The sequence below is a fragment of the Phoca vitulina genome, unplaced genomic scaffold (genome assembly GCF_004348235.1).
Source record: "Phoca vitulina isolate PV1807 unplaced genomic scaffold, GSC_HSeal_1.0 scaffold13, whole genome shotgun sequence".
Classification (NCBI taxonomy): domain Eukaryota; kingdom Metazoa; phylum Chordata; class Mammalia; order Carnivora; family Phocidae; genus Phoca; species Phoca vitulina.
Window position 1 is genome coordinate 44,579,797 of NW_022589716.1, and position 22,985 is coordinate 44,602,781.

The 22,985-nt window shown below is 56.5% G+C and overlaps 1 protein-coding gene across 1 annotated transcript in view; it reads left to right on the top strand.

The window, feature by feature from the left end:
* NUP210 (nucleoporin 210) overlaps positions 1–18,681 on the top strand; it is a 109,564-nt gene extending 90,883 nt beyond the window's left edge. The window contains exons 29-40 of the mRNA XM_032412013.1: positions 241–332; positions 2,170–2,344; positions 3,738–3,913; positions 5,828–6,048; positions 7,109–7,245; positions 9,860–9,977; positions 10,980–11,126; positions 12,650–12,900; positions 13,881–14,097; positions 15,854–15,949; positions 16,021–16,104; positions 17,318–18,681. Of these exons, the coding sequence (XP_032267904.1) occupies positions 241–332; positions 2,170–2,344; positions 3,738–3,913; positions 5,828–6,048; positions 7,109–7,245; positions 9,860–9,977; positions 10,980–11,126; positions 12,650–12,900; positions 13,881–14,097; positions 15,854–15,949; positions 16,021–16,104; positions 17,318–17,418 (1,815 nt within the window). The 3' untranslated portion in view covers positions 17,419–18,681. The remainder of the gene's footprint in view (positions 1–240; positions 333–2,169; positions 2,345–3,737; positions 3,914–5,827; positions 6,049–7,108; positions 7,246–9,859; positions 9,978–10,979; positions 11,127–12,649; positions 12,901–13,880; positions 14,098–15,853; positions 15,950–16,020; positions 16,105–17,317) is intronic.
* Positions 18,682–22,985: the final 4,304 nt, after the last annotated feature.

Consider the following 22,985-nt stretch of genomic DNA (forward strand, 5'->3'; position numbering starts at 1 on the left):
CCTGGTTCCATGAAGCAGCCGCCGTTGGGGTGCACAAACATGAGCCTGCCGCTTGTTCTCATCACACCTCTGGCCTCTCTTAAAAGTCCGCCCTTCACATCCCATCCCCTGCCGCCTGGCAGGTGCCCACAACAGTGTTCCTCCTTTCTGGGCCCCGTTGGTCGCACTGCCAGGAGGGGAGCAGGGGCCTGGGCGGGACTCCAGCACATCCCAGAGAGCAAACCTTGCCCTCCATTCCAGGTATTCGAGAAGCTGCTGCTGCTGAACCCTGAAATAGAAGCAGAACAAATATTAATGTCACCCAACTCATTTATAAAGCTTCAGACAAACAGGTACGTGACTCAGCGCTTGTTTGCAGCAGGGCTGAGAAGCTGCGCTCCACATCCGACGACTCATTTGTCAAAGTTGTCAGGAGCCGCGGGTGCTTCAAGAGAACTGCGTCTCTTGGTGTGAAGTGGGTGCGGCTTCTGCATTCCCCTTTCTCTTCCCCGTGGATTTCTCCTGCTGTTCCACATCACTGGTCCCCGGGGGTCCATCTTTTCTTCCCTGTCACCCAGAAAGCTTTTAATGCCTACTGCTCGAGTCCGCGACTCCAAAGGGAAAAAAGTACCACCTTAGAAGAGTTAAATTTTCAAATGCCCCTTTGTCTTCAAGACTTGCTGTTCGCTGGGTATCATTCCTGAACCAGCAGCATGGGCATCATCTGGGAGCATGGTAAAATGCACATTCTGGGCCACAACGCAGACGTGCACTCAGCCAGATCCCCACTCGGTGGGGATGTACATCAGTGTCTGCAAGTATAGTTCCTGCCTTGCATTCACATGGGGTGCCTTTGGTGGCAATGACTTGCATGTGAACTGTGGTTTGCAAAGTGGGGGGGCTCTGAGGACCCCAGGGGTACTTGCATGTTGCATGAAACACACACATGTGGTGTTCGTTCAGCCACAGTGTCTAAATGCCAGGCTGTGTGCTAGGCTCCTGGAACAGAGTTGGATGACATTCTGGTGGGGAAGAGAGGAGTACAGCATAAGGGCGACATTCAAACGAGGTATAATGGTTAAGCCATAGCCCAAAGAAGGGCCTTCTGTGCGATGATTTAGGGGAGTCATGTCAGATAGAGATGGTTGAGCTGGGTTTTTTTTTTTTAAGATTTGATTTATTTGTTTGAGAGCAAGAGAGCTCGATCACAAGCAGGGGGTAGGGGTAGAGGGAGAAACAGGCACCCCGCTGAGCAGGATGCAGGGCTTGATCCCAGGACCCCAGGATTGTGACCTGAACCGAAGGTAGACGCTTAACCGACTGAGCCCCCCAGGCGCCCCTTGAGCTGGGTCAGTTCATCCTGAAGGATGAACAGGACTTCTGCAGGTTCCAGGGAAGGGGTAGATGATGGGGGAGAAAGTTGAAGCAGAGGCAATAATACTTATTTAACGTTGTCTGAGGAGGGTCTGGAGGGCTGCGTGCAAAGAGCAAGGTGAGGGGGCTAGCCCTGGGGGCTCAACACATTTCCTTCCTGTTGTTTCTTTATTATATAATAAACGTGAGAGTATAAAATACTGTGGAATTTGTCTTCTACCCAGTGCAGATCATCAGTAGCTTTACAAACCATTTTCTGAGCGAGTAGCCCATTTTCATCCCGTTCCCTGCCCTTGGAAATAGGACAGGGCAGGACCATTGCTTCCCTTTTTACAGTTGCGGAAACTGAGGCCAAGAGAGGAGACACGAGGTGCCTCAAGGCATGCAGCTGTCTGCGGGGCGTTGGGACTGTGGTCAGGATCTGCCCAACTTGGGGCCCCATCCTCTTTCCACTGTGCCAGGCTGCCTTCTGTCAGTAAATGGGAAACCGTTTGCCCCAGAAAAGATCTTTTACAGCAAAAGTCCCATGCAAGGGATGAGAGCAGCTTAGCCCTCAGTCTTTTCTCGCAGAAGGAGTGCTCTCCTTGGAACCATCAGTTTTCCACATTAGGTTTCCCATGGGTGGCTGAGGAGGCTGCAGTCAGGCTGCCCACCTGGGTCCTAATGAATAGCAGAGCCAGGATCAGGCTTTTCCTTCTTCCAGGAGCCCTTGGGAAACCCAGATGGCTGCATCTCAGGGCAGGGATGCCGGGCCCCTCACCGAGACCTGCTCCCACAGCCATGCTCTGAAAAACTGGGTCTGTTTGTTTTCCCAAGGGATGGCGCAGCATCTCTGAGCTACCGTGTCCTGGATGGGCCGGAGAAGGTTCCCGTGGTGCATGTGGACGAGAAAGGCTTCGTGACATCAGGGTCCATGATCGGGACATCCACAATTGAAGTGACTGCCCAAGAGCCTTTCGGGGCCAACCAAACCATCATCTTTGCTGTAAAGGTAGGATCGTGTTCTCCTCCTTTTGGAGTAATAAAAGCAAGAGCATTGAGGTAAAAACGTTCCCCTCACAGTTGTAAAATGGATCTATTCACCTTCCAGCTGAGAAATTGTATGGAAGAATTTATTGAAGAATAACTTGGGGGCAAAGGTCCTGGAAGAAAAGCTATAGCATCTTCTGAATGTCAGAGCTGAAGTTCCTTAGAGGTTATTGATTGCAATGGCCTCATTTCACAGAGTGGGAAACTGAGGCCCAGCGAGACCTGTGATTTGCTGGGGCTGGCACCCCCGTGTCCTGACAGGACAGATGGTACCTGGAGCATGGTCAGTGCCCACGAGCAGTGACTGCGTGTGCTAGACACCCAGCGCAGAAATCATTGCATTACGTACGTGGTGACTAACCCATTTTACAGGCAAGGAAACTGAGACTCCTAGTGGAAGTGAGTCACTCTCGGTGGCTGCGAGGCAGGGTCGGGCCCTTACCCACGTGGGCCGGGCTCAGGTTTGTGTCCCCTGGCCTCATCACAATGCTTCCCATGCCCCCCCTCTCCGCCATTCCGTGCTCCTTTGTGCTAGGGACTTTCTCCTTGGGCGTCCTTAGGTCGGTTCCCCCAGATTTCCCACCTGTACCTACTCCTAGCCACATTCTGAATCCTGAGTGACAGACGAGATGCGTGACTTCAAGTTTGAGATCCTGCTGGGGTCACAGACCTACTTCCTTAATTAATGCCTTTTTGCTTCAAGGTGGGAACCCTCCACCCTACTCTTTGAGTAAGTAGAAGTGACTCACTGCTCACCCTACTTCAGCAAATACGTATTGAGCACCAGCTGTGTACCTGTCACTGCACCCACTGATCTTTATCCCAGAAATTAGGTCTTTTGAGGGGGTGAAAGTTCTGGCCAGGATAGATTTTACTCGGAGTTAAGGGACCAAGGCCTCCGTCTCTGGAGCTCGGGTTCCCTCCTCCCCATTCTGCTTTCCCTGGAGCATCTGCAGGCTCCCAGCAGCTCCCAGTTAATGCCTCCTCTGCAGTCCAAATGGGCATTGTTTCCACTTAAAACACCCGGAGAGCCAGGTTTCCCAGAGAAACCAAACATTCAAAGCCCAGGGGATATTTTTGCAAATGTGAATAATGATCTAATTTTTCAAAGCCATGGGTTTTGACTCTTGTAGGTTGGGTTTTTTTTGTAAGCCCGGCCTGCTGTGTGGGGAGGCAGGAGTCTCATCACTAGGCTGGGACGCTCAGGAGACCAAGGCCTTTCCTCTTTCGTGACCCCTGAGTCGATCCAGCTCCCGGTCCTTCCTGAGGGAGGTGACCTGCCTGGGGGCAGATGTCTCGTCCTGGGGAAGCTGGTTCCCAGGGTGGTCACCACCACACCTGCTCACTATCCTCAGGTGTCTCCAGTTTCTTACCTGAGGATCTCCATGAGCCCCGCCCTGCACACCCAGAACAAGGAGGCTCTGGCAGCCCTGCCTTTGGGAACGACTGTGACCTTCACGGTCCACTTCCATGACAACTCCGGAGACATCTTCCATGCTCACAACTCGGTCCTCAGCTTTGCAACCAACAGGTAGGCTGTGGGTGACCCTCATTTCTCACTGGAAGGCGTTCCTCAGTTGTACCTGGATGGCAACTGGACAGCCTAGTGCCACTGAAAGGAGACTTTGTCACCTGCAGTCGCCAAGAGGAGGGGACGTGCCACACTTCTAGGGCCACAGGGGGAAGCCCTGGGCTCGGCCAGGAGGCAGGAGTGAGGGGAAAGCGGGGCCCAGAGCCTTTATTACCATGTGGCAGGAAGCTATCAGTGATGTGCCCTGGTGGCCAGGAGGCGAGACACAGTGTCAGGGTTGGTGCTTGGAGGGCTTGTGGTAAGACTTGTGTGTGCCTGGGAAAGCCCCCCGCAGGGGAGACGCACACGTTCCAGCACCCCGGTGCGGGTGAGGAAGGAGTCTGACGCTCACTGCCTCTCCTGTGTCTCACTGACGCCTCATTATAGCCCATTTGTCGAGGCTCAGAGAGGTCAAGCCACTTGCCCAGGGTCACACAGCGAGGAAGTGGGTTTGAATACCAGGTCGCATCTGGCTCCACGTGCAATTCGTTTTGGCTCTTTGGAAATACAGCTGCAGCCACAGGCCTCATGTGAGGCGAGAGGGCACTCTCCAGAGCAGGAAGAGAGCCGTGGCCTCAGTCTGGGCCTGCTGAAACCTCTGACTGGGTCTGCTGGAGCAGTGAGTCTCAAAGCGTGGTCCCCAGACCAGCAGCGCCAGCAGCACCTGGGGGCCCTTAGAAGTGCAAGTGCACAGGACCCAACACTCTGTCTTCTAAGGAGGCTTCCAGGCGATTCTAAAGCTTGAGAACTACTGCCCCAGGGGCCTGCAGACCAGCAAAAAGCAGGAGAGAGAGGCATCAGGCACAGGAGGAAGGAGGGTCTTGGGCAGGGGTGCTAGGGAGCATGGGGGGCAGAAGATTGTATCCAGGTGTGGGTGTCCATTGTAAGTTGGCCTCCCCACAGGCCTGCGACAGACTTGTCCCCTATTGCTCACATACCCGGGGCCAGGCATGGGGGATGTAGCATGGTAGAACGACCGGGGTTTGGGGTTAGACCCAGTTCAAGCCCCAGCTCTGCCCTTTGTGGGCCCTTCCTAGGCAAGGCAGCTCACCTCTCCAGGCCTCCGTCTCCACACCTGTTGTGTGGGGAACCTGCCTCGTCCTCAGGGCCATCAACTGAGGCCGTAGTCGCAAAGGCCTCTGGCAAACTGTGGAGCTCCATGCACGTGGTATGGGCCGTGCATCCGTCTGAGACCTAGGCTACCCTGGAGGAAGTGGAGGCAGGTCCTCCCAACCCCTCAGCTACCCCACAGAAGTCCCGCTGGCCTTTTTGTGGTGGGAGCACCTCTCCTGGAGACCAGTCAGGGCTCAGGGGTCAGAAGGCACGGTGGAGGAAAGGCAGGAAGCCAGAGACCCTGCCCCTCAGGCCAGCCAGTCCAGGCCTGGTGTTGACCGAGCACTAACCACGTGCCGGCCACTGGTCTCACTGCTTTATAGCCACCAACCTGGTTTCACACTTACGTCAAGCCTGGGACGCGGGTACATTCTCATCCCCATTTTACAGAGGAGGCAGGGGGCAGAGGTCGTGCCTCCCGAGAGTGTCCCAGTTCACTGTTGGGAAGGGACTGGCAAGCGCTTTGTAGCTCACCTTGCCCTCTGGCTTCAGCCTTCCCCTCTGGAACGTGGGGGATGTGCGCCGGGCCACCCCAACTGTGGGCCATGGGCTCCTCCCAGGGAAGAGGAGAGGAGGTCAGGTTCATGTGGCCTGTGGTGGCCCCAGATCTGCAGCAGCTGCTTGGGAAACTTGAGCCAGGGGATGTCTGGGGCCACGGTCAGCAAGAAGCTTCACCGGGCAGGGGACTCAGTGTGTTTCTCCCTCTGAAGTCGGGCGCCCCTTCCCTGAGACTGAGAGCCTGCCTCCCCCTCCTGTGCCTAGAGATGAGTTTGTGCAAATTGGGAAGGGCACCACCAACAACACATGCGTCGTGCGCACTGTCAGCGTCGGCCTGACGCTGCTCAGCGTGTGGGACTCGGAGCACGTGGGCCTCTCCGACTTCGTCCCGCTGCCCGTCCAACAGGCCATCTCCCCGGAGCTGTCCGGAGCGGTGGTGGTGGGGGACGTCCTCTGTCTGGCCACAGTCCTGGTCGGCCTGGAAGGTAAGAGAGGTGGATACTGGCTGGGGAACCCTTCTGAATCCAGGCAGTCACAAAGATGGGAGCGGGCTCCTGTTGTAAGGGTAAGACAAGCCGAGCTCGTCGGAGGTTCAAGAGCAGGCGTCAGAACCTGAGTCCACAGCCCGACACGTGTACCATCTGGCCCTTTACTGAGCAAGCCTGCCAGCCCTGCGCTCACGTAGCGCTATTTGGTAGAAGTTTCTGCCGCTGCGGAGATATCCTGTATCTACTCTAACACGGGGGCCCTCACAATCCAACCCTGGAAATGTGGCTGATGCGACGAGGAGCTACTTGTTCAGTTTGAATGCATTTCGTGGATAGTGGTTACAGTGTAGGACAGAGTACCTCCGAAAGGAAATGTAAGCAAAGAACAGCTACTGGGCCCGTTCCACGATTTCCAGATTTCAGCCGCTCCCACACCACGTGTATATCCGTGACCTACGTTACTTGTTTTGTTTCAGGTTTTCCAAGTGACTCCTTATTTTTTTAATCTAATTAAATTCATTTTAAAAGGAAGTTAAACGCTGCCCTTAAAGAAAAACAAATCTAATGTGCCAGAAATAGAATGTGGTTGTTATTTTGTGGTATATACTCTATAATGTGATTGGCTTTTAACTAAGAAGTGCTGTCCAGCGCCGGCTCTTGAGCCTGACACCAGCTTTGTTTGACACGGTTGGGGGTGGGCAGGGGCGGTCCTGGGGGGAGGGGTGCTCCCAGGTCACCCCAGGACAAGGGAATGATCAGGAGATTGCAAGCAGGGAGGCAGTGGAGAGAAAGGAGGCCCAGAGGTTCACTCTGGGCAGGGTGGCAGCTGTGCAGAGAGCAGGTGCCCTAGACCTGCAGGTGGCCCCAGGTGGCCACGGCCAGGAGCCGGTGGGGGGGGGGGAGGGCCAAGCCAGGGTGCCGGGGCCAGGGGGATGGCTTTTACCCTGAGGGTGACGAGTGAGCCCCCAGGAGGCTGGCACGGTCACCCAGGGGACAGGGTTTGGCCGCAGTATCGGATGTGGGAACGGTGAGTGACAGCCAGGGCTTCCTCTCCCAGGCCTCTCTGGAACCTGGAGCTCCTCGGCCAGCAGCGTCCTCCACATCGAGCCCAGGACAGGCGTGGCTGTGGCCCGAGAGGCGGGATCTGTGACGGTTTACTACGAGGTTGCTGGGCACCTGAGGACCTACAAGGAGGTGGGGCTTCGGGGCATACGTGGCTGACCCACTCGGGGTGAAACCCTTAGCTTTCTATACTGAACACCTCCGTTTTCTCGAGAAAAGAAGCGGTAGCAGGTTGCCAGCGGTCAGGATCCGGAGTCAGGAGTCTGGGTTCCGCTGCCCACTGCCTCTGGGATTGGAACAAGCTCCCTTTTCTGCACAGGCCCCCGCCTCCCCACATTCAAAATGGTGCCATGACAGGGGCTGATGTCCTGGGGTGGCCACCCCCCCGCCCCCCGGCTCCCATGCACTCTGGTGGAAGGGCCGGAGCGTCCCCCGGGGGCGTGTCCCCAGGAATCTCGGCGTGGGCAGGCCAGCACGGTGATGTGGCGTCACCAGCAAAGTTAAGCCTCCCTGGCAAGTCACCTCTTGAGGCTTTCTGGAGGCGAACAAAACCGTTCTCTCTTCTATTTATCTCCAGCTGAGAATGAATCAATGAGCAACGTCTGGCTGTGTTCCAAATGTGTCTCATTTTAGAGCCAGCGTGCACGTGATCGAATCCAGCAGTTTAAGCTAATAGCTCACATATTTAGTGCTGGGGCTGTGCAGTGGGTGAGCCGATCCCAGAGAGGGGCACCTTGTGACTGATGAAGCTGTGCTCTCCCGGGAGGAGCCGCTGAGAATGGGCAGGGGCTGGGGTGGTGGGGAGCTGGATGAGAGAGCATGGCATAGGCAAAGGTGTGCCGCGCTCGAGAGCCCAGCCCTGGTGGCCAGAACCTAGGCAGTGGGGGGGAATGGAGGCTGGCATTGCAATCGTGATCCACCCTGGGTTCCAGGTAGTTCTGTGGGGTGGTTAAGCATGTGAGCTCTGGGGCCAGGCTGCCTGGGTTCCCATCCCAGCTGGGCCACTGAGAGGCTGTGTGGCTTCGGGTAAGTTATTTCCCCTCTCTGTGCCTTGGTTTTCCTGTCTGTAAAATGGACAGAAGAGTGTTGTTAAGGATTAGAGGCGCTCACATATGTGAAACACTTAGAATGGTACTCAGCAAATGTTCAGTAGGTATTAGCTGCAACTGTTACTATTCCAGAGCAAAGAGGTGGAAGCTTATGCCAAACCCAGGAGGGATTCATCAAGGATTTTTTTTTTTTTCCAGTAGAGAGTAATGTAGATCAGAGGTAAGGTTTAGAACGGGTCCCGGTGCCTGGCAGTCTAAGAGCCCAGGAGAGGGGGAGGAGCTGCGGGGTAGCCAGCCAGGGGGCTGAGGATGGGCCCTCAGCTGGCACTGTTGGGTGGCCAGAAACTAAGGGTGGGTTTGGGGGAGATTAAGGAGGGGGGTCACCAGAGCTTGATGACCATTTGGAAGTAGGGGTTGAGGGAATAAGAGACTTTGGGGATGACTGCCCCGGGGTCTGGCTTGGATGACAAGGTGGGTGTTGGTCCTTCACCCTGACCGGAGGTTGGGGGGGGAGGTTAGGAATGCAGAAGGAGTGGCCAGCGTGGGTGGAAGATGAGTGAGTTGAGACATGGCCAGCTTGAGGTGGTTGCAGCTCCTCTATGTGGGGCTGATGGTGAGGCAGCAGGTGTTTCTGGAGCTCCGGGGCAGAAAGCTGGAGATGGGGTGGGGGTCTAAGGACAGAAATGGTTCTGGAAGACCTGAGAGTGGATGGGAACATGCAGAACATACCAGAGCAGGAGGGGAGAGGAGCAAGGCCTTGGGCCCCCTCTGCAAGGTGTGAAGGAGGAGGAAGAGGAACGGGGAAGAAGACGGTAGCATGGTGGTCAGAAGGAGTCCAGGAGAAGATGTGAAGAACTAGGGCCGGGGTGCAGGTGCCTACCAGTGAGTCTGGAGGTGATGGGGCCAGCCTGTGGGCCTGCCTATGCTTCTATGTCAGCCATGGCCCTGGGAGCTGCGTGGGCTTTGGGGAGGAGTGAGACCCCATCCCGGCTCTTAGGGAGATCACGTTCCTGGGAGGCAGGAAGTGCTGAGTGCCTGCCCAGAGGTGGGTAGACAGACTTCCAGCTAGAGGGGGTGACACAAGCTGGGCCTGCAAGGGGTCCGGCTCTGATGGGGTCAGGCTCTGCAGGGGAGGGTGGAAGCTTAAGGAAGGCACACAGCTGGAGGGGTTTGGGTGTGGCCAGTGCAGGATGAGCAAAGGGGATGGGCAGGGAAAAACCTGGGAAGACTTGAGTCTGGGGGAGCCTTCCCTACTCAGGCTGTGTGAGTTGCATTTTAGGGTGATTTATTTTGAATAAATGACAGTAAAGTAAAACAGCACCTTCGCTCTTTGCCGAAAGACTAATTAACCAAACTGATGAACAGAGAAGTGATCGCAACCGCCACGGGAGCCAAGCTCTGTGCCTCACCCCAAACCGTTGAATGAATTAAGGCCTGCCGTTCAGCTCGTGCTCCGCTGTTCAGGAAAAGCAGCCTGTTCAGCGGGAGAGGGCAAGGCTGCAGAGTCTGACTGGCCCGGGGTCTAACCCCAGCTCCACCACCTCTGGGCAAGTCTTCCAGATGTTGAGCCTCAGTTTTGTCCCCTGTGCAATGGGCCGTGCCTCATAAACAGGCAGCAGGGTGAGGTCAGGAAAATGGCCGGCATGGAGCCCACACGTGATCGGTGCTCAGTGTAGCTGCCTCGGCTCCCTCCCCAGATAGTGATTGGTGTCCCTCAAAGGATCGTAGCCCGTTCCGTCCGCCCAGGCCAGACCAGCTTCCAGGAGGCCTCCAAGGTGACTGTCACCGTGGGAGACAGAAGCTCTAACCTGAGAGGTAGAGAGTGAGGGGCTTGCTTGGTCTGGGGGAGGGGGGGAACTGGGCTCAGGGACTCTGCTGCGGTTTTGTCTGCTTTTCCCACTCAAACTCATGCCAAAGCCAGAGAGAGCATTTAAACCCCTGCTGGCCCATTCCTTCCAGCTTTTTAGAAATCTGAGTCCTCCACAAGCGGAGACCATGAAAAGACATCTTCCTAAAAGAGCCCGGCACCCAGAAACGGCCTGTGTCTGAGCTGGAAATGCCACTTCAGCCCTAGGGCACCGAGTAAAGAAAGCCACATGTCACCCCCACTAATCCCAGAAAGTAATGACTTAGCAGGCCTCGCTACTGGTTTTGATTTCTGTAATTACCTCTTCCAAGTCATGCATAGAACATTTGACCCTGTCCCCTGCCTATGACAGCCCTGGACACCAGCTGTCAGAAATAAATACATCAATACGGGCTGTTTTGGGGTTGGTTTTCTTTTTTTTTTTAACCACTTAACTGGTAGAATTAAATACGGCTGTTCTCATTCTGATTGATGAGGCAGCTTTACTGCAAGCAGTAACCTCTGTTTTCCTACCTCAGTGCACGGGGACAGCACCGTGCAGTTGCCGAAATGATACTCAGTGTATTAGTGGGGAACTGTTGCCCTCCTGATGTCCAGAAATAAATTGCCCATTTTCCCCTGCTGACAGGAACAGATGACGTGCATTAGTGGGCCAACCCATCTGCCGGGCCGCTGGATGCAGGCTCTAGCCCAAATGCTCAGATTCGGATCTGAAACTGCCCACGATTCAGAATGACCCTCCTCCTCCCTAGAATTGTCCTCAGCTTTTGTAAACTGTGGCAGCATCGTGAAGCTTGGGGCAGCCCTGGGGCACCCCGTGTGCGTCATTTTGCAGCCCCGCCGGCCTGTGTGCGGCCTGCTCTCGCTTCCTCATTTTGGGGCTCCGCGGGCAGGTACAGAGGCCCAGGTGGGCCTGGCCCATGCCCTTCTCACCCCCTTCCCGTCTCCAGGTGAGTGCTCCCCTGCCCAGAGGGAAATCATGGAGACTCTGCATCCAGAATCCCTCATTAGCTGCCAGCTCCAATTCAAGCAAGACGTCTTCGATTTCCCAGCACGCGACGTTTTCACGGCAGAGCCAGGATTTGACGCAACTCTGGGTGAGTTTGCAAGGGTCTCAGTGGGAAAACTGGCTCCTTTGGGTGTGTTCGGCTCACTGTCCCTCTGCATAGAGGGACGTTGTCTGTCGGGAGCTCCAGGGACTGATGCCACCCCTCTGGCCACTGGCCCCTTCCGGCCACCAGGAGGGGTTGGCAGGCCTGTGCTGGGTGGTGGCCGTTCTCCACAGTCCCCCCTCCATGCAGCAGGAAGGACACTTCTGAGTTGGAAAAGCTGGGTTTGAGGCCCAGAGCCAGTGGGTGTTGAGGCTCTGTGACCTGGGCAGGATGGTGCCTTGCCTGCCCGCATGTCAGGGCCGAGTGATGCAAACGAGCCGGGGCTGGAAGGGTCCTGGGCCCACACGGTGTGTCCGAGCATCACCATTCCACAGGCCGTGGAGCCGAAGGCTGGTGCCCTGGGGTTGGAGCGACTGCCTGGGCCCCCGGCACGTGGGCCAGGTGACGTGGAGTGTCACCAACACAACCTGAGGAGAGGAGTGCCCTCCTGGGGCACTTCAAGGGTTCGGTAGGATAGTTCCTGCGACCTGCTTAGCATAGTGCCTGGCACACACTCCTGTTACCGAGTCCTCGATGGTAGATGCCAATGTCATTATGATAATGACTGTTGATGAGCGTTTGGCCCACCTTTCAGTTCCTTCCAAGAACATGCTGCCCCGTCTTAATTAGGAGGAGTTAGCGTCAGCACGACAACTGGCCGTAAGCCCAGCCTGCCGCGCCCCATGGCTCGGGTCAGCACCCAGGCCGCTGCCTAAGACGCAGGAGGTATGTCCTCAGGACACGTCGTGTGTGGGGCCCGAGCGCACGGCTGGGCACGGAGCAGGCACCTGGGGGTCCCGTGCCCTATTTATTCGCGAATGTGGCCCCATGAGGGGTGCGATGTTATTCCCACTTTATTGAGGGAAACTAGCCGACTCACCGAGGGATGCTTGGCTGGCATGGGCACGGAAGGGACTCCAGCACAGGCACCCTGGTTCCAGACTGGGGGGCTCTCCAGGGCCCCGCTTGACAGTGTCCATTTAACTCATTTGTCTACCCAGGGCAGGCATGGAGGATCCAACAGGTATCAAAATAGTCCCAATCCATGCCTTTCCAGAACTTTCTGCTGTATCTGGGGCCATAGGCCGTACTGGGAGTCAGCCCCAACTGGCCTGTAGCCCAGCATTGGGTCAAGGTATCTATTGATCATTTACTCACCGTCCCTCTGAGCCAGGACGGCTGGGCCCTGAGATGTGGAGCTGGCCCACACCTTCCCACCCCAGGGAATGTCAGGGCGATGCGGATCTGGTGAACCAGAGCATTCTGAGAAAGGAGCGAGCAAGAGTGCTGGTCACAGAAAGGGTGTCCAAGCTGGACCAGGGGTACCAAAGAGGGATGTCCCTGGAGGGTCCCAGAGGAGGTGATGCCTCAGTTGGGCTCTGAAGGATGAGAAGGAGTTGCCAGGAGAAAGTGTAGCATCAGGGCACGGGCGGGAGAGGGGACCATGTGGAACATCCTCGTCTCCACAGGCCGGTACCTCTGCTCGGTCACAATGCACAGGCTGACAGACAAACAGCTGAAGCATCTCAGCATGAAGAAGACGGTGCTGCTGGTCACCGCCTCCATCCCGGGCATCCACATCCCCGGAGAGCACGTGGGCGCCGAGGTGCCCTTCAGCCCAGGGCTGTACACTGACCAGGCTGAAATCCTTTTGAGCAACCACTACACCAGCTCGGAGGTCAAGGTCTTTGGTGCCATGGAGATTCTCGAAAACCTGGAGGTGAGTGGCGTCCATGCACGAGCCGGGGGCCTTGGAGAGGACCAGGAGGCAGGGAGGCCCAGGTGGAACGTGGAGGCCTGGACCACCTCTCTTTAAAATGAAAAATTTTTTTTAAAAAATGTAAATATGCCTTATCCTCTTCTTCCTTCCCACAGCATTACCATTATCTATGAGCCTGTGTAATTGTATTAATTACTGTGACTTCTGCAAGTCTTCCCCAACCAGGAGTTAAGTATGCGAGGCCAGTACTTAGCATAGGGCTTCCCTAGCACGTAGTATGTGCTCAGTGAACATTTCGTATGTTCAATGAAGGAAGTCAGTGCAGGAATGCACACTGACATGGGGCAGGAGGAAAAAGCCCTAATCCCTGACCTATCACTGACGCCTGCACAACTGGGGACAAGTCCCTGGCTCTGGGCCTCGGTTCCCCGTCTGCTGAATGCTGGGTGAATGGTGTCCTGGGTCCTGCTGCCCAGCAAGCTGGGAGAAGATCTGGGGTGATGTGGTGAAGGGGTTTTTGGCTCCACTGTTTGCTTCATCATCCCTTGTCTTGCTGCAGTGAATATGACTGAATATTCTTGGAGTGAGACAGGGATGAATTCATTGCTGGTGACAGAGGGTCTGCCAGGCCCTGGGGTTGAGCTGCTGGCGATCGGCCATAAACAGAGCTCCAGGCTGTTCCCTTGGAAAGTTGGCGTTTGATGATAGTTCATGTTAGTTTAGCATTTTTTTAAAGAGCACTTGATTAGAATTCAATGATATTGATTTGTCCTTTCTTAAAAATACTCCAGGTATAGACACTGTGCTCCTTCCCTGACTTTGCAGATTTCACGCTGTCAGAAGTACCCAGGCATCATCACCTGCCTAGGAAGGGGGCCTGGGGAGGGGTCTCCACCCCTGGCCTTCGGGCCCAGGAGGGAAGCCCAGCATGTCAGGCAGAAGTGGGGGGTGCTCCTCTCCAGCCCTAATGTCTCTCCCAGGTGAAATCAGGGTCCCCAGCTGTGCTGGCCTTTGAGAAGGAGAAGTCTTTGGGGCTCCCCAGCTTCATCACCTACACAGTTGGCGTCTCGGATCCCGCGGCCGGCAGCCAGGGGCCTCTGTCCACCGCCCTGACCTTCTCCAGCCCCATGACTAACCAAGCCATCACCATTCCGGTCACCGTGGCCTTTGTGATGGATCGCCGAGGGCCTGGTCCTCGTGAGTCACGGGATGGGGCACAGCTGGGATGGGCCTGGGTGAGGAGGGCTGGACTGGGTGGTCTTAGCTGTTTGTGGGAACCCGGGGGCGTCGAGAACTGGACGACTCAGAAACGCAGAACATCCTGCAAAGCGAATATCACTCATTCGAGCAGCCACACGTGCTTTGCTTCTCCGTCTGTTCTCAACACGGCAGCCAGAGGGATCCTGTTGAAATGTGACTAGATCATGGCCCTCCTCTGCTCAAACACTCTGCTATAGCTCCCACCTCCCGAGGGGGATTAAGCCCAAGTCTCTCCAGTGTCTTGAAAGGCCCAGCATAACCTGCCTTCCCGACACTTTTATGCCTGTCTCCCCCTTGAGCACCTTGCTCCAGCCACGCTGGCCTCCTTCCTGTTTTGGGGACATATGCAGCCCCCAGCTAAGTCCTTGGCATTCACTGTTCCCTCTGCCTGGGATGCCTGTCCCCCAGGTAGCCCCTTGGCCCCCACCCCCACCTCCATCAAACCAACCTTCCCTCAAACATTCTCTGCTCATATAGTAGGAAACTTTGAACCTTACTTCCACTCAAACCCGTTTCCTTCTTCCATAGCACTATTCTCAACTGTCAGCCTATAGAATAATTAATACAATTAACTATGATTGCCACTGGTCTTCCCCAGCTAGAAGCTAAAGTGCTGTATGTGGGGACAGTGCTTAGAACAGGGCCTACCTAACATAGAGTAGGTGCTCAGTAATGGATGATTCACTGATTCTGCAGTCATTATTAGCACCTGCTGTGTACCAGCCCCTGTGCTGGACAGAGGCCTGAGAAGCCCGCCACCTCAGATAGGGCGTGGGTTATAAACACAGTAAGAAAGGAATGATTGTAAAGATGGGGCTTAAGAAGTGGGAGGCACACGGAGGGGGTAATTTTACCTCTGCCAGCTTGAGGGTGCAGTTCAAAGGGGCTGCTTACACCAGGTCTGGAAGGAGGAGTGGCCAGGGGGAGGGCGAGGCAGTCAGAAGGACCCTGGGGTGATGTGCAGGATGAAGGGCTGGGCCATGAGGAGCCTTGAATGGCAGGCCGAGGGCTCAGGCTTTTTCTTGAGAGCAGGGAAGTGGTCTGGTCAGGTCTGGCTGGGAGCACACTGAAGGGGTGGGACCAATGTTAAGGGCATTGAAGAGGCCACCACCTCCTTCCTGCCAAGCAGGGATGTGTTCTGACACAGGACAGCCCAGTGGCGGGGAGGGAGGGGTGCAGGATGAGGTAGGAGGAGATGGAAGAGGAAGCCACAGTCTGGGCCACCCCGAGGCGGGGCCCCAGAGGAGGGGTGGCTTTGGAGCAGCTGATACTGGGCTCCCTTGGTGCTTGGGCCTCAGTTCTGAGAGCGGCAGTATCCCTGTCCAATGCCTTTGCCCAACCCTGACTTCCATTGTCATGAGCAATGCTGCTCACGGCTTGACGTTTTCAACACTGCCTTGCCTTTCCTGGCAACTTCCCCACCCTCCGACTCCCCCGGACAGGTCTGTTCTTCCTTGGAATGGGTGCTGAAACTGAGCCCACTTCCAAGGAAGCGGGGCCTCAGGGGCCTCGGGTGGAACTGAGTCGGTTCAAGTGGCCCAGGATGGAATAGGACGGAGCACTGGGGTGACCGCCCCACAGGACCAGACACCGCCCCAGGCCTCGGGCAGGCCACCTCACCCTCTGGCCACCCACACAGACATAAGGCAACTCCGTGCATTGCTTTGGTGACTTGTCTTTCCATCGATCGCAGACGGAGCCACCCTCTTCCAGCACTTCCTGGACTCCTACCAAGTCATGTTCTTCACACTTTTTGCCCTGCTGGCTGGGACCGCTGTCATGATCATAGGTGAGGTGGGCCACATTGTGTGCCCTGGGTTGCTCCCCACCCCAACTCTAACCAGCCATGTGGTCTTGCAGCCTACCACACGGTCTGCGCGCCCCGGGAGCTCACCGCACCTCCGGCCCTCTCCCCACGAGCTAGCCCTCGCCACAGCCCCCACTGTGAGTAGCCCCCTGGAGGATGCAGCCAGGCCTGGCTGGGGCTAAGAGGGAGGGGTCCTGAGGGAGGAAGTGGGCCCTGAACCCCAAGTCTCAGAAGCTCTGGCCCTGGGCAAGAGTGGCAGCTGAGGTGGGAGGCCCAGAAGGCAGATTGGGGAGCTGGTGAGGGGAAACGGTATGCCGGTCCTGGGCGAGGAGAGCTTCCCCAGGCAGGTGGGTGCAGGGCGGCGGGCTGGCGGCGGGGAGTTGTCTCTGCGGTGTGCTCTCTGGGACTGGCTCCCCCTACCGGGGCTGCCACCGAGGGCTCTAAGCTGGGTTGGTCTGGCTGACTCAGAGGTGAGGGTTCTGGACAGTCCTGATGACGGATCTCCCAGAGGGAGAGAAATCACGAGGGCCATTCCTCTTCATAGTCCGGTTGTCTCTGGTGACCCTGAGGTCCTGGTGACCCCGTATGGATCCAGGGGACACTTCTCCCTGTGAGAAGTGCAGTGCCTGACCATGAGGGCGCATGGCAACCCTCCTGTCTTCTGTGTTCCATTGGAGGGCTCTCTCCCCTGAACAGGTGTCTACTGAGCCTAAGGGGGCATGGCCAGGCTTCAAAGGATCTGAGTTTTTTGGAAGAGAACGGTTTTGTGTATAGATGCATTTTCCTGGGTGACAAGATCCCGCATGCATCCTGGACCCCTAGAACCATAGTCTTCCACAAACGTTCCCCAGCCACCCTGGCGGTGGGCATTCACCTTTTCTAACCCCGTCTCCCAATACACCCCTCCCTCTGTGTGTTGGAGCCACTGCGGAGTTTTGGCATTATCTCTTGAACACTCCAGACTCTTCCGCTCACATTGGAGTCTTTGTTCATGCCGCTTTCCCTGCCCAAGGAGCTGCTCCTGCCCAGATGGACAGGCTCTCCTCCCTGCATGCCCTGTGGACTCATGGCCGCTTCCGTGTGGTCCTGAGACCCACTCCTTGCTCTCTCCCACAGGTCTGCTGTGGGGGGTCAGGGCTTACGCTCCAGGCCTCTCTGCATGTCCGGCCGTCACCTGTTCCTTGGGTGCATCACACCGCCGGCCCAGGGCGGCCTGGGGGCGTGGTCGGGGGCGTGGTGGCTGACACTTCTTCTATCAGGGGCTCTTCTGACATGGGCACTGAGGGGTCCCTGAGGAAGGCCGAGCTCTCCCATCTACTCTGTCACTCACTTCTTCTCTCTCCGCTCCAGATTTCGCTGCCTCGTCGCCGACGCCTTTCACCGCACTGCCTCCCAGCCGCAGAGCTAGCCCGCACTCGGGGCTCTGGAGCCCCGCATACACCTCCCACTAGCCAGTGGGCCAGCCCTGCGCCCCCGCGGTGGGGACAGCGCCAGGCGCCCCTCGCTGCCTGCTCCGTTCTGGAGCTCAGGCTGTGCCCGCTAGCTGCTGCTTACACGCAGGAGTTCCAGTTGGCTTTGGTTTGGTTTCGTTCTTAGCCTTTGCGAAGATGCTGGCTCATTCCTTCGTGCCTGGTTGTCTGGGGTTTCTGGACAACATGTAGTCCTGCTTTTCTTTCCCTCCAGTCTCTAGAACCACTCTCTTCTCAAGACTTTGAGCAGGCAGAAGCTCCATTTCCTAGGAGGGGATGTGACTGCGGTGGCCTCAGGGAAAGGACTTTTTAATCACTTCATTTTTTGGGGTGTTCCCCTCACGTGAAAACTTTACCCCTAGTCTGGCTCCTGCTAGGAGATGAGGGGAGGGAACAGACATGACTGTCGGGTGCGGGCCCCGTGACTGCACAGAAGCCTCAGGAACGCAGCGGCGGGGACCCCATGCAGGCTCAGCCTCCCCCGGGGGGAACGCTCACGCACCACGGGAGCCGGGAGCCGGGCCACCTTCTGCCCCTCTGTGGGCCACTGTGACTAAGCGTGGGAACGTCTCCTGGACGTGGCCACAGCACCATTGGGATGTCCTGTGGGGTCTGGTTCCTTCTCCCTCTCCTGGCCTCTCTATGGAATCGTAGTTAGGAAAATGTCCTTGAGCCGGAGACCGGGATCTGTTCTGTGTGTCCTCCTGGAGAAGCCACTATGTTCCGCCCAAGTGCAAAGACCCAGTGTTATCTGTTCCTCCTTTTGCATCTCAGCAGACCTGAGCCTCTGGCCCGCCCGGTGCGGGCACCAGTCTCCCCATTGGCATCCCTCCCCAGCAGGCCACGGAGCCCGACCTGGCCAGTGAGGGGGGTGGGCCTGCCCTCCAGGAAGGGGCTGGGAAGGAGAAGACAACGAGGAAAAGGCCCTCCTCCTTCCCAGGCCCTTGTTCATTCAGCATCGGAGGCCCCCAGAACGCGGCCCCTCTGCCCTAGGCCGAGAGCCGTGCCACTCTCAGGATGAACTGGGACGCCCCGCAGGGCCAGGTATGCGTGGCCACTGTGTGTGGGGAGTCGTCCGCTTGACTCTGAGCCACAAGTGTGAATCCACTTCAGGCCTCTAGGGCTGGACCATGTGATTTATTTTTGTAAAGCTGGAGACCGGAAGAATTGTGCCTTGCATATTACTTGAGCTCAAACTGACAACTTGGATGTAAATAGGCGCGTTTCTACTTGGTTTATTTAATAAAGCTCTCTCTAATTTCGTAAGAGGGGCGTGCTCATTGCCAGAATTGCAGGCGTCCCGCCTGGGGAGCAGGTCTGTTCTGCTGCCCCTCTGTGCCACACTCCCCTTCTCTGACTGGCCACCAAGGCCTCCCTCCCATGCTGTCTTCCCATGGCTGCCAGCCCTGAGGATATGGTAGCCCTGCCCACATGTCACCAGGTATCACCACGGCCCCCTTTCTCTCTCTCTCCCTCCCTCCCTCTCTCCCTTGGGAGCTGTTCCTTCCTCCTGCCCTTCCTGCCCTCCTGCCCCACTGGCTTCCACCCCCACTCTCCTCAGAAGCTGATCTCCCTGGGATCACCATCCCCCTGCTTACTGGTCCCCAGCCCCTCCCCCTCTGTCCCGGTGCTTGCTCCCCTCAGGGGTGGTCCCCTGCCGGCCCTCCATGACCCCCCAGGGCCTAGCGTGCTTTCACAGAGTACTCACGGGCTCACCCCGAGGGCCCGAGGTAGGTTCTGCTGTCCTGTGTCGTGGGTGCAGGAGTGGAGCAGATGCCTAGAGAGACCAGTTGGCTGCCCAAGGTGGCAGGCTGCCCGGAGGCACCTCTGGTCGAGGCCACCTGTCCCCCACATCACCCGCCTTCTTCCTTAGGACCCAGACCACTGACTCGGAGCAGGGTGGAGAGTGGCCACAATACACTCTAGGTCTCCCAGCCCTTTTGGTGGCTGGAAGCCAATAATGCAACTACATTGTGGGGACAGAACGTGAGCAACGGTGTCCCGTGCAGCTCGTGAAATGGACTAACGGGAGGTGGTGCCCCCCACACCACGTTGTCCCTCCCCTGGCTGGGCAGGCCGGGGAAGGGCCACCAGAATGGCTAGGCCGTTGTCTGTGGAGTCTGCACGGACCCAGGACGGCCTCCCTTGACAGGAGAGAAGGACACTCCCAGGAGCTTCAAGGTCAAGTGGGTCTTCTGCCGCGGCCAAACCTCATCCCAATGGATTCAATGGCAGTGCCCAAAAGCAAGCCTGGCGGCCGAGCTCTGTGCCCCCTCCTGCAGGCCATACCCCACATCTAGCCACCGCCTGGCCAGAGCTCTGCTCCCCCCACCATGGACACACTTGTGCCTGCACGACTGAGGTCCCCTCCTCGGGCCCTCCTCGCCCATACCCTACATCTGGCCAGTCTCTAAGTTCCCATGAACCTGCCCTTTTCTCGGCCCAGGGCCCCCCCAGCCCCAGCATGAGGTCCCAGTCTCCCCACCGGCCTCCCCACCCCAGCATCTCCTCATCTCAGTTGCCCCATCCCCCCCCCAGCTGCTCACAGATCTGACCGTCACCCCCTCGTGCTTACTCGCTGCGACAGCCCGGCCTGCCCCTGGGTTGGCTGCCACCCCGTGGTACACACCCAGCAAACTGCAGTTTCCCAGACAGGCTCTGCCCCTTCACCTCTGCTCTTTCTCCTCAGGTAGAAGCTGCCCCCCAGGCCCTGGGGCTTTGATACCAGCCAGGGCTGGGGTGGGTCCTACACCCACCTTCTCCTGCCTGTGTGTTCTTGCTCCGGTCTTCCCCACTCTGGGCTTCAGTTTTCTCCTCTGCGAAGTGGGCACAGCAGTGCCTTCAGAGTTACTGTAAAAATCAGCAAGATGCCATGTGTGAGGCTTTCTTCTTGGGCAGTGGGTTGGTGAAGAGGGGTGCCCTCTCTCCCGGAGGAAATGGCTGATCTGACTCTCAGAAGGGATGGCGGGGGTGGGGGGAGGCCCCAGCTCCTTGTGGACGGCTCTGTGGGGCAGATCTGGCACTGAGGGCCCCGGGCAATGGGGGTGACTGGGCACAGAAGTACTTGGGGAACAAGGGCCGACTTTAGGATGCGTAAGCCCATGTCATGGCCTGCCCACATTGAGAAGCTAAGTGCAGAAGCTAAAAAGCTAAAAGCACCATCGGTGCCCTGGGCCTGGTTTCCCTGATTGGGAAATGAGGAGGACACTGTCCTCGCGAGGCTCCTACGAGGACAAGATGAGCTGATAGACAGGAGGTGCAGTGTCCACATGTGCTCCTGTCACTGTTGTTGGGGAAAGCTGGAACGGGGCCCATAAGGAGTCCAGATGGAGACAGAGCGTTCGTTTGCAGAATGGTGAGATAGACAGCAGGTGAGCAGGAGGGAGGGTATTCTCCCCCGTCCCCTGGACCTCTGCTGTCATTCCCTATCCTGTGTTGCCATTGTCCGACCCCACTATCCCTTCCCAGCTGGGACCTCCTTGAGGCTGGGTCTACCATGGTCCCAGGACCCGGCACACAGGAAAACCTAGAAAGCATTCAGCCAGTGTCCTATGTTCAGCACAGGGCCTGCCTGGCATGCAGCACTCAATTTAAGCGTCAGTATTGCTTTCAGGGAGGCTCCCTCACCAACACAAGATGGCTGCCAAGATCCAGGCATCACATCACAACCAGACATGGCAGCATCCACAAGAAGAGGAGAAGCAGAGACAATCTCTCCCTGTCTCCTTCTAAGGACTAAAAGCATCTTCCCTGGAAGGCTCCTCAGCAGACAGCTCCCTCCCTATCTGTAGCTGGGGTTGGCTTTCATGGCTAGTGAGGACAATGGGATGATCACATCCATGTATGGTGATCCTTCAGGGTTGACTGGATGTCAGCATGTCAACCCCCTCAACTTCTTTCAGATCAAAATAGAAAGGTCTCCGCATCTGCTCAGTTGGTTTCCTCTCGGATGATGGTATTTTCTTCCCTTTACCCATCTTTGATACTCTAGAGAGATGGCCAGACATGCGGGTGGGAGGCCTGGGCCTTCTTATGCTCAGAGGTGACCACCATTTTAAAGCACACACAAAGACAGCAAACACGTGCTGCCCGAAGCAGGCCGACCTTGCCAGAAGTGAATGCATTGACAAAACCAGAGGACACCCAGCACGCTCAGCTTTCTGCTCCCAAACCATGCAACTTTCACTCTCTAACGGGTGCCAAAAAATGCTTTTAGCACCATTTAGCGCTAAAAATACAGTATTGCATATAGATTTTTTTTTCCTCCAGAATTCCTAAGTTTGGACAAAAATTAACTCTATCTGCTTCTCCGTGTGTGTGTGTGTGTGTGTGTGTGTGTGTGTGTGTGTCTTGGGCGCTCTGGAAATGTTACATCTCAAGGTCTGATGGACTGGCTAGGAGAAAGCCCAGGACCTGGGGCATCCAGGATGAATGGCAAAGGTCTAAGTCTAGGCTAGGGGGGAGTGTGTGAAGCTTAGAAATCAGGTGGCCAGGAGCATAGGCCTGTCTGCTGGGGCTAGAGAGCAATCATTTTACCTTTCTGGACCACAGCAGTTCCCTATTGTATAAAGTGGCCATCCTAACATTTGCCTGCCCAGCAACCTGAGTGGCTACCAGCGGGAAGCAGGTGCATTATCATCCCAGGCTTCTCCCTCTTTGCAAACACACCCCTTAGAGGCTGAGTATATTCCCTCCCCATGGAAGTTGGCCATGGTCCTGTGACTTGACATGGTAGAATATGGTGGAAGTGACAGCATGTCAGTTCAGAGCCTGGGCTTAAAGAGGCCTCGAGTGTCCACTCACCCTTCTTGTGCTTCTGCCTTTGACATAATAATAAGGAAGTTCAGGTAACTGCTGGTCCAGGGAGAAGGAAAGACACCTAAAAGGGACCTGAAATGAATCTGCCCATCCTGGATCCACTGACCTGCAGACCCATGACTCAATAAATGACGGTTGTGAAAAACCACTGACCTTGGGGACAGTTTGTTAGGCAGCATTATTGTGGCAGTAGGTGATTGATACAACACGTGATACGGATTCCCCTCTGGCTGAACCATTGAAGGCTAGCTTCCTGCCACTTGTCAGAGAGTCTGACTGACATAGCTGGACCCTGGGTGGATCCATCCTGCTGGGACAGGGTTTTCTGGGTGGCCCTGGCAAATGGCTGGAAGGGCATGGGGCCAAGCACTCAGGCAGGAGCCTCCAAGCTTGAAAGGCACAGAAACGCCATCTGGTGCAGGGTCTTCCTCTCCCTGAGCTCCAATTTCCTCCATCCTGGGTGGGGACGCCATCAGCCACACATTCAAGGCTGCCAGGGATTGATGGAAACATGGCTCTGAAGGATTCCTTGCTCCATTGGTGTGGGTCCTACACCCAAAGGAAAACCGTGGAGGTGGGACTACACAGGGAAGGATATGTTTGGGATGGTTTGTTGAATGAATACAAGAATGAGCCCCATGAAGGACTAAGTGACTTGTGGGTTTTCCTCCACGGGCTCTAGTTTTCTGGAACACCCTGAGCGTCAGTCCAGTGGGGAGAGGAGCCAGGCC